An 11,367-nucleotide genomic window follows, 5' to 3' on the forward strand; every position below is an offset into this window, starting at 1 on the left:
AACTTTTGACTGGTACTGTATATATATATTGTTTTGATAAACAGGTGAGGCTCAAAACAGAATGGATGAGAAGTATTCCCATCCATTTTCTGACAGAAATGTCCTTTAGGCATTCTCAGAGTTTAATTCTCATCAGGATAAACTCTTGCAAGAGGGACCTGTTAAAGAGACTGAATCCCTGGCCAGTGTTGTATTTCCTCCCATTCCTCTCATTTCTTACTGTTATCCTGTCTTTTGATATATCTAAAATGCATGTTTTGATATGATTTGAGCTTGATTTGACTTAATTTGCTCAACCTTTTCCAGGACGGCACAGGGATCCCATTGCAGTACTGGGGCGTGTTCGACGGTCATGCAGGCTCAGGGTGTGCCATCATGGCATCTAAACTCCTCCATCGCCTCATCAGAGACAGACTGGGGGACATCGCCCACCTGCTGGAGAACCCCTCCGTGACACCCCCTATCTGCCTGGCCAAGAACGGCAGCCCCTACCAGCTGGAGGTGAAGAAGGGAGCAAATTCCACCCAGGACCCAGAGGACCCTAATGCCATCACTGACCCCTCCATCCGCTTCCACATGGAGAAGACTGTCAGTCTGGAGAGTCTGATAATGGGCATCATAGAAAACGCCTTCAAACAGATGGTAAGACACAGGCGAACGCTCACGGCATATCACCTTAAATTTGTGAAGTAGTGTTCTACTCGTCTCAGCGAAGCCTGGGCGTCCAAGAGAAAATGTTGGTTTCCAGAATCAAATGCACAGATGTATTTTTAGGCAGTCTTTTATCTGTCAATAATTGTAAACATTTCATCTTAAGTATAACCTCATCATAGGGCTGCTAACTTCCTTCTATTACCCAATGAGTGAATAACCTTTTGTTTCCGGTTGATTACAGGATGAACTGATAGAGAAGGAGAAGACGTCCTTTACCATCTCTGGTGGGTGTTGTGCCTTGGCTGCCATCCATTTAATGGGGAAGCTCTATGTTGCCAATGCTGGAGACAGCAGGTAGGTCAACTGCAGGTCAAACTCTAATAGCAGCAGATTGATTAATGCCCATAATGACTAATGAATTACAGGCCTACTTGTTGTACATATTCAATGTTTTCAATGCAGAGTTGAATGACTGAAAGAGAGGTTAAAGGAAGTGACACAACATGATGCCCATAGCCGTTAATTCAAAGAAAGCTGTTCCCGTTGGTCATGCTCAAATTCTCAAACCGTAGTTCTTATGACCTCTGCTGGCCTCTCTTTGTACGACAACACCATTCATCATTTACTGTAAACTCCTTGTAGAATATGCCCATAAGCACAGATCTAGGATTGGTATAGTGTTTTCAAATGTTAACCTCAACCATTAGGGGGAACAATTTGACTTTAGATCAGTGTCTTGGACCAATAATCATCCTCTAACATGCTGTGCTGACGCTCTTAACCCAACATTAACTATCCCGAGTGTCCTCCTGATATGGGGGTCACATTATGGTGTCTGTTTTTGTCTTTATACAGTACGTTGTCCCTCCCATATAAACAAGAATCACTACTCATTCTACTTTGGTTCTTACTCTTTCTACAGAGCCATCATCATCCGTAACAATGAAGTCATCCCCATGTCCAACGAGTTCACACCCGAGTCTGAGAGGCAGCGCCTGCAGTATCTGGTGAGGACGGGGTTAATGCATTTATTTATGTTTTCCTTATTTAAAAGAAAATAGCTATTTCACTCAAATTAAAGTGTCAACCTTTTCCCAGACTTTAGAGGTCTGAAAACATCTGACAAACTTTGGTTTGAAAGTGTAATGTCCCTTTAACCAGGTGAGTCCCATCACCACGAGATATGAATAGCTTTTTCAAGGGTGCCTTGGCCAAGAGGACGACGCACGGGGGAGGGAGGATATTGCTATTTAACTATGATTCAGACTACATCTTTATTCATTGACTGTCTGTTGGTCTAAATTAAGCTGGAGTGGGTGGCTGTGTGGGAGAGTGGTGAAACCCTCAGGGAAGGGAATGAAAAGTACCAAGTTTGTGTTTCACAGTTATATAATGTTCTGTCACTTTTCCTACTGCTATGATACTTCCTTTAGGATATGTTTGTTGCTCCATTTACACTAAAAATATACTTTTGGTCATGTAGTGTATGTGGACACCTGTTCGTCGAACATCTCATTCCAAAAATCATCAGCATTAATATGGAGTTGGTTCCACCCTTTTGCTGCTATAACAGCCTCCACTTTTCTGGGAAGGCTTTCCACTAGATGTTGGAACTAGGGATGCGCGATATATCGGTAAGTATCGGCCCGATGTCTAGTTTAACGCCGATGAGTAAAACCAATGTCAAAGCTGACGTGCGTACCTATATAACGTAGGTCGAAGACGTAATGACGCCACAAGAAATATAGTGCTACAAGTGCAACACAGCATTCCTAACCTGGCCCACAATGTCTGCTGTATGAATCGAGCAGTCAACAAGTCGAGCAGTCATTTGAAAGAGTAAGAACATTTCAGCGAGACAACTCAAAGGCGAAATCCATTAAACGCCAAGATAATGGAATTCATTGCCCTTCATAATCAACAGTTCTCTGTCGTGGATGATGTTGGCTTTTGCCCGACTGGTCGAGCCCCAGTACACATTACCAAGTAGGCACTATTTTTCAGATGTTGCCCTACTGGAGTTGCACAGTATTGTTGAAACTCACATCCATGAGCTACTTGCTATGGGCGTCACTGCTATTAGCTTCACGACTGACATTTGGGCCAGCGATGTCAGCCCCATGAGCATTACGAGTGTGACAGCAGTGGGTCGGCGAGGATTTCGTACTGCGGAAAGCCGTATTGCATGCTCAATAATGTGCTGGTTCTCATACCGCTGCTGCCAATTCAGTGGCATTGAGAACATGTTTGAAACATGAACACTCCCAGCTCCAATCGAACAACTGACTGGAGAAATAAGCTCAGCTGTGTCTGCAACAGACGTGATACATTGAAACGCCTGCTCAACAAAAATGCCAACACAGACCGTGGGGTTAACTTGGAAAAGTACTCTCCTATAGGCTGTGAACCACCATGCTCGATGCTAGGTACAAGGACCGCCACTTCGATGCAGACAAGAAACAGGGTTTACATGAAATGTTACAGCCACAGCTGGACAAGATGGAAATGGACACAGTGACAGTGCCCACCGAGGAAAGAGGCCACGGACAGAAAGAGCTGAAATGTCCTGCTTGACACGTTCATTTGTTCAGTCTCAACCAGGATTTCATCATACAACGAAGCAGCACAGCAAGTAAGTGAAAGAAATAGGTTTTGATTACGGGCTCAAGTAGCACAGCGGTCTAAGGCACTGCATCTCAGTGCTAGAAGCACTACAGACACACTGGTTCAAATCCAGGCTGTACCACAACTGGCTGTAAATGCCAACAAAATGACTTTTTGGTCAGTGTGTGTTTTTACTATTTAACTGTAATAAAATGCTTAAAAGGCCACAAAAGTCTTAAATAACGGTTATTGGTATGTCGGTGCATCCCTAGTTGGAACATTGCAGCGGGGACTTGCATCCATTCAGCCACAAAAGCATTAGTGAGATCGGGCACGGATGTTGGGCGATTAGGCCTGGCTCGCAGTCGGCATTCCAATTCATCCCAAAGGTGTTCGATGTGGTTGAGGTCTCGGCTCTTTGCAGGCCAGTCAAGCTCTGATCTTGACAAACCATTTCTGTATGGACCTCGCTATGTGCATGGGGGAATTGTCATGCTGAAACAGGAAAGGGCCTTCCCCAAACTGTTGCCACAAAGTTGGAAGCACAGAATCATCTACAATGTCATTGTATGCTGTAGCGTTAAGATTTCCCTTCACTGGAACTAAGGGGCCTAGCCCGAACCATGAAAAACAGCCACAGACCATTATTTCCCCTCCACCAAACTTTACAGTTGCACTGCACATTCTGGCAGGGGCGGCGGGATAGCCTAGTGGTTAGAGCGTTGGACTAGTAACTGAAAGGTTGCAAGTTCATATCCCCGAGCTGACAAGGCACAGGTCTGTTGTTCTGCCCCTGAACAGGCAGTTAACCCACTGTTCCTATGCTGTCATTGAAAATAAGAATTTGTTATTTTATCTTTATTTAACTAGGCACGTCAGTTAAGAACAAATTCTTATTTTCAATGACAGCCTAGGAACAGTGGGTTAACTGCCTGTTCAGGGGCAGAACAACAGATTTGTACCTTGTCAGCTCGGGGACTTGAAATTGGAACCTTCCGGTTACTAGTCCAACGCTCTAACCACTAGGCTACCCTGCCACCCCTTAACTGACTTGCCTAGTTAAATAAAGGTAAAATAAAAAAGATGGCGTTCTCCTGGCATCCGCCAAACTCAGCTTTGTCCATCCAGATCCATCACTTCAGAGAACGCATTTCCACTGCTCCAGAGTCCAATGGCAGCGAGCTTTACAACCAGAGGACAGACGATTTTTATGCGCTTCAGCACTTGACGGTCCTGTTCTGTGACATGGTGTGGCCTAAAACTTTGTGGTTGAGCCATTGTTGCTCCTATAGGTTTCCACTTCACAATAACAGCACTTACAGTTGACCAGGGCAGCTCAAGCAGGGCATACATGTGACGAACTGACTTGTTGGAAAGGTGGCATCCTAGGACAGTGCCACATTGAAAGTCACTGAGCTCTTCAGTAAGACCATTCTACTGCCAATGGCAATCTTAATTTTAAACCAAGTACATTAATACATCCAGAGGAATTCCAACCACTTATCACAATTAATCCACAGTGCATTAAATCTACCATTCTACTGCCAATGTTTGTCTATGGAGATTGCATGCATGCTCGATTTTATACATCTGTCATAAAATCATACATACACTCATTTGAAGTGATATCCACATACGTTTGTGTACATATAGTGTACGATTCGTAAGAGCCATTTCATCACAAGTCAATTTGACACGACAGTTTGAACACGCATATAGTTTTGGCAACGTTCGCTCTGCTCTGTGTCCCTGCAGGGCTTCCTGAGACCGGAGCTGCTGGGGAATGAGTTCACACACTTGGAGTTCCCTCGCAGGATCCAGCACAAGGAGCTGGACAAGAAGATGCTCTTCAGGGACCACACAATGAACGGCTGGTAAGTTACAGCTATTGTCGAACAACACAGGGTTGAATTTGTTACCCTTGTTGTTGCCCTATAAAATCCTCTGACCGTGTACAGGATCAAGAGATAAAAGAAGTAGGCCATATACTTCTTGAAGAATATAATCACTAATCCCCAACCCGTGATCCTGTTGGTTTGTTGCAGGGCTTACAAGACCATCATAGAAGACGACCTCAAGTTCCCGCTTATATATGGAGAGGGTAAAAAGGTGAAGGGCTTTGTCATGTTTATGGACTGGGTACTGGTGGACATCAGAACAGCACAGTATATATGCATGGCCAGACAGGGCCACGGTAGTTTGTTAAGAACCACATTACCACCTGACCGGGTAAAACCCTGCCCAAGTCATGGGACATTTTGATATGCACAGTACAGTTCACCTTGGTCTTCAAACAAAATGTAGATGTACTGTTGTCCACCTGCCCTAATCATATGTTACCCCTGACAGGAAGAAACCTTTGTGTATGCTTAGCTGTTAGTTCACCAGCAGGACAGATATAGCAAGGTAATAACTTTTAGTTATTCATTCCGCTGTATGTGTGGGAGGACTTCTCATGCAAATTCATGGTTGTTGCTGAACTCTCCCAGTCTTTCGCTGTGTGGTAAAAGAGACACACTGAGAACATTATTTTCCTACGCAGAAAAGTGCTCCTGAGTCACTAATCCCCCCCTAAGTGGATTTTCCAAGAATCAAGGAACACCCACAGGCACTAACCCAGATCACTCACGGTGTTTGTGTTGTGCGTAGGCCCGTGTCATGGCCACCATTGGGGTAACACGTGGCCTAGGGGATCATGACCTGAAGGTGTACAACTCCAACATCTACATCAAACCCTTTCTCTCCTGCTGCCCAGAGGTGAGTAAGAGGTCATGCTGTCTGTGTCTAGAACCATGTATCATACACCATATGTAAGATTATGGCTCGTCTAGAAGCATCTGTGTGTTCCAAAGCTTGGAGGACATCTAATAACACATTTTACTTTATTTTGGCTCATCAGTGAACATATTGTCCAATATTTTATTGAATATCCCTCATTTGTTGTCCTTCCCTCTTATCTGTCGCTCCTCCCTCCCTCCCATGTCGCTCCTCCCTCCCTCCCATGTCGCTCCTACCCCCCTCCCATGTCGCTACTACCCCCCTCCCATGTCGCTCCTACAGGTGATTGTGTACGACATGTCTGAGTTCAAGCATGGCCCGAATGACGTGCTGGTGATGGGTACAGATGGGCTGTGGGACGTGACCACAGACAGGGAGGTAGCAGACGCAGTCTCAGGCTTCCTGTCCTGCTGCGAGCCCACTGATCCTGTGAGGTATGTACTGTAATCTCTAGTCTACACAGTCCAGTATATGTTCATGCTGCTTTGTCTATAATCTAAAAACAGTATTCAACCATGTTGCTTAGTCAGCTTGCATGCATCAAATCTATTAATTACATTTATGATGAACAAGATTTTGCAAGCCGGCAAGGTACACTCCATTTGTAAGAATCAACCGCTTATCAAAAAATGTGTAAGATAAATATTCCTATCCTTGCAATGTACTTCCCTTTCGAGAGCCATTGAACTATGCACTGATTCAGGGGTGTCTGAAGAACCACAGGGATGAACAGACCAGAGCCAAAGAATGTCAGGGCAATGGGGCATTCAACTAATATAGGCGTATAAAGACCAGGTAAAACCTGAACATGAGGACTAAGTCATATCTGGACTAGGCCAACATGTCAATGGAGGGTCCACATTCAGAAACCAACCAAATGCAGTGACACAGTAACAGGCTACACATTGTAACAGTGATATGTTAATGCTTCCTTACGCATGACACAATAGCTTGTGCAACGCACTGGTAGCAGTTTTCCAACTAGCCATTCCTTGATCATTTCTTTGTTCTTGATTTGGAAGAAAGAAAATAATAATTCTTAAACGTTTGTGTCCAGTTGCAGGTGGTACTCCATAAAATATTGATCATTCATTAGGATATTAAATCCACTTATTTCAGACAGCAGCATACCACCCTGCATACCACTGCTGGCTTGCTTCTGAAGCTAAGCAGGGTTGGTCCTGGTCAGTTCCTGGATGGGAGACCAGATGCTGCTGGAGGACCAGTAGGAAGCACTCTTTCCTCTGGTCTAAAAAAAATATCCCAATGCCACAGGGCAGTGATTGGGGACACTGGGTGTTGTCTTTTGGATGGGACGTTAAAACAGGTGTCCTGACTCTCTGAGGTCATTAAAGATCCCATGGTACTTATTGTAAGAGTAGGGGTGTTAACCCCAGTGTCCTGGCTAAATTTCCAATCTGGCCCTCAAACCAGTCACCTAATATTCCCCAGTTTACAATTGGCTCATTAATCCCCCTCTCCCCTGTAACTATTCCCCAGGTTCTTGCTGCAAATGAGAACATGTTCTCAGTCAACTTACCTGGTAAAATAACGGACACTTTTTTTTAAATTGCAGGAACTAGGAGTTTCTATGCAACAAGGCCACGTGTACACAGTGCGACCAAAACAAACATCTCTCGCTCTATACAAATCGAGAATTTTTATATTCTCTGGCTTTTGGAGTTCCACCTACAACTGGGAACAGAAGTTTATAAGAGAAGTGTCTTCCGAATCGAGAACGAAGAATCGGCAAATAATGGTTAGTCGAAAGATTACGGCCGGTGCTTTGCACTAGCTACAGTGTAACCCGTGTATGGAAGCGTTACCATATCACCGGTAGATAATATGGTGAGCAGAACTATAATGCTTCAGTAAACAGCTTGACATAAACATGGAAACGCCATTCGTTTGGTTAATGAGCACGCATATGTTAGCGTTAGTGTGTGAGCGCTACAAGCAATACCAAACAATCTAATAATAAAGCATTGTGGTAGCGCGAGAAAATACCAGGACGCGCAGGTAAGAGACATGCACGAAGTTCAACAGTAGCGTAAATATGTTAAGATAGTCAACATTGTACAAACAATAGAGTTGAATGAACGCACGATTCGGCCACTCATAGTCTCCTCCCGCTAATGACCCCCCTCCTCCCCTCCTCCTCCCTCTTTTTTGTTGTTGTAGTAGTAAACTCACCTGATCCCAAGGCGAGCATGCTTGGGATGTGATTGACCAACCTATCGGAAGCAGAGAATGGCTCGTTTGCCTTGTCGGTATATAGGAGCTGGGCCTTGTCATGGAAGGATGTGATTCTTATTAGGGGGATACATTGTGAAAGGGCTTATACTATTAGAGTTGCTACCAATAAAAACAGGGTAGATATTGAATATTCAGGTAGCCATGAAAAAAAAGAGGGAAAAAACACTGAATATTGGTTAGAAAGGGAGGAGTAATCAAAGGATATATCCACTAGAGGTCAGTATCTAGCCTGTACAAATTAGTATGGTCATTTTAAAATGGCAATACCATTTTGAGGAGCACCTTCATAGACACATATTTGGGATGACTTACATTTCAAATTCGATTCATGAACATAAAAAAATACTCATTTGAAATAAATAGCACTTTTCAATGTTTTGACCGCAACCCTGTTTACATCCAGATACACACTGGCCGCTCAGGACCTGTTGATGCGGTCGCGAGGGGTCCTGAAGGAGAGGGGCTGGCGGTTACCCAATGAGAGGCTGGGTTCAGGAGACGACATCACTTGTTATGTGATCCCCTTGGCGGGACCGGTAGGGCCCGAGACAGAGACATGACAGGCCTTGTCCCACCACCCTACCAGGAGAGGACGAACTCCCTAGGACCGACCAGGGTCAATCCTTCCCCCTTACCCCCTCTACCCTGGGGGAAGGGTGAAGAAAACACCTCCCTTTTATAGGGAAGCCTCAGGTTGGAGAGCTGGCTGCTGACACCTGTCAACCGGCCCATCTTCCTGGCTTCTGGAACAATCCACTGGGCTCTAATTATTGTTTTTGTTTGGTACTCATGTAACAGGTGTTCAATGACATTACCTGACCGACCGAAAACATGTCAATTTCTGAAATCTGCTCTTTTTGATCGCTACTTAACGAGAACCCTCCCCCTGCAGTTTCATGTTTTAATCTCTCTAATTAATTGGCTGATATTTGCAGCAGGATTGGTTTGGCCATATTCTGATAGAAGTGCTTGGTTAGTCTTTTCTAAATACCTCCTTATTACCTTATGACCCCCACATGTGATTTATAGAATGCTAAATTCCTAAAATAATCTAATTTATTGCTTGTGTAGAGTACAGTATGACAGGTGGAGGTAGATGGCCCGGCACATTGTCTAAAATCAAATAGTATGACTGATAGCAATTGAGGGACTAGCATCACATAGGAGTGACGCCACTGCTCAGAAGGCAGTGGAGCTCTGTGACAAAATAACTACAGTAGTGGCCAAAAGTTTTGAGAATGACACAAATATTAATTTTCACAAAGTCTGCTGCCTCAGTTTGTATGATGGCAATTTGCATATACTCCAGAATGTTATGAAGAGTGATCAGATGAATTGCAAAGTCCCTCTTTGCCATGCAAATGAACTGAATCTCCAGAAAATATTTCCACTGTATTTCAGCCCTGCCACAAAAGGACCAGCTGACATCATGTCAGTGATTCTCTCGTTAACACAGGTGTGAGTGTTGACGAGGACAAGGCTGGAGATCACTCTGTCATGCTGATTGAGTTCGAATAACAGACTGGAAGCTTCAAAAGGAGGGTGGTGCTTGGAATCATTGTTCTTCCTCTGTCAACCATGGTTATCTGCAAGGAAACACGTGCCGTCATCATTGCTTTGCACAAAAAGGGCTTCACAGGCAAGGATATTGCTGCCAGTAAGATTGCACCTAAATCAACCATTTATCGGCTCATCAAGAACTTCAAGGAGAGCGGTTCAATTGTTGTGAAGAAGGATTCAGGGCGCCCAAGAAAGTCCAGCAAGTGCCAGGACCGTCTCCTAAAGTTGATTCAGCTGCGGGATCGGGGCACCACTAGTACAGAGCTTGATCAGGAATGGCAGCAGGCAGGTGTGAGTGCATCTGCACGCACAGTGAGGCAAAGACTTTTGGAGGATGGCCTGGTGTCAAGAAGGGCAGAAAATAAGCCACTTCTCTCCAGGAAAAACATCAGGGACAGACTGATATTCTGCAAAAGGTACAGGGATTGGACTGCTGAGGACTGAGGTAAAGTCATTTTCTCTGATGAGTCCCCTTTACGATTGTTCGGGGAATCAGGAAAAAAGCTTGTCCGGAGAAGGCAAGGTGAGCTCTTACCATCAGTCCTGTGTCATGCCAACAGTAAAGCATCCTGAGACCATTCATGTTTGGGGTTGCTTCTCAGCCAAGGGAGTGGGCTCACTCACAATTTTTCCTAAATACACAGCCATGAATAAAGAATGGTACCAACACATCCTCCGAGAGCAACTTCTCACAACCATCCAGGAACAGTTTGGTGATGAACAATGCCTTTTCCAGCATGACGGAGCACCTTGCCATAAGGCAAAAGTGAATTGCAAAGTGGCTCGGGGAACAAAACATCGATATTTTGGGTCCATGGCCAGGAAACTCCCCAGACCTTAATCCCATTGAGAAGTTGTGGTCAATCCTCAAGAGGCGGGTGGACAAACAAAACCCCATAAATTCTGACTAACTCCAAGCATTGATTATGCAAGAATGGGCTGCCATCAGTCAGGATGTGGCCCAGAAGTTAATTGACAGCATGCCAGGGCGGATTGCAGAGGTCTTGAAAAAGAAGGGTCAACACTGCAAATGTTGACTCTTTGCATCAACCTCATGTAATTGTCAACAAAAAGCCTTTGACACTTATGAAATGCTTGTAATTGTACTTCCGTATTCCATTGTAACATCTGACAAAAATATCTAAAGACACTGAAGCAGCAAACTTTGTGGAAATTAATATTTGTGTCATTCTCAAAACTTTTGGCCACGACTGTATATGAGCCCTATGTCTAAGGTTGGGAGATGCTTCTGAAACACGGATGGGAATGTTGCATGAGGAAGATACAAAGAATGAAGTGGAAACTGTCTGTTACCAGTCCTGTGCCAGTATTGCAGAAATTCCAATGTCAAAGCAGCAGTGAATGATGATAGAGGATGTGAAACCTGAAGCACTTTAAGACAGTCAGTCTGATTTAGTGGTTATGTATATTCAATGGCACTTGCAATGATTTTTCTTGAATTATGTATGTTTAGAGATATATTTTTGTTTAACTTATTGTTAGTTTTGTCACCAT

The 11,367-nt window shown here is 44.3% G+C and overlaps 1 protein-coding gene across 1 annotated transcript in view; it reads left to right on the plus strand.

The window, feature by feature from the left end:
- Positions 1-9,785, plus strand: part of LOC112254213 (protein phosphatase 1H-like) — a 49,400-nt gene extending 39,615 nt beyond the window's left edge. The window contains exons 3-10 of the mRNA XM_024426551.2: positions 307-642; positions 896-1,008; positions 1,577-1,661; positions 5,014-5,132; positions 5,304-5,367; positions 5,908-6,015; positions 6,319-6,470; positions 8,696-9,785. Of these exons, the coding sequence (XP_024282319.1) occupies positions 307-642; positions 896-1,008; positions 1,577-1,661; positions 5,014-5,132; positions 5,304-5,367; positions 5,908-6,015; positions 6,319-6,470; positions 8,696-8,852 (1,134 nt within the window). The 3' untranslated portion in view covers positions 8,853-9,785. The remainder of the gene's footprint in view (positions 1-306; positions 643-895; positions 1,009-1,576; positions 1,662-5,013; positions 5,133-5,303; positions 5,368-5,907; positions 6,016-6,318; positions 6,471-8,695) is intronic.
- The last annotated feature ends 1,582 nt before the right edge of the window (positions 9,786-11,367 follow it).

The sequence above is a fragment of the Oncorhynchus tshawytscha genome, linkage group LG07 (genome assembly GCF_018296145.1).
Source record: "Oncorhynchus tshawytscha isolate Ot180627B linkage group LG07, Otsh_v2.0, whole genome shotgun sequence".
NCBI lineage: Eukaryota > Metazoa > Chordata > Actinopteri > Salmoniformes > Salmonidae > Oncorhynchus > Oncorhynchus tshawytscha.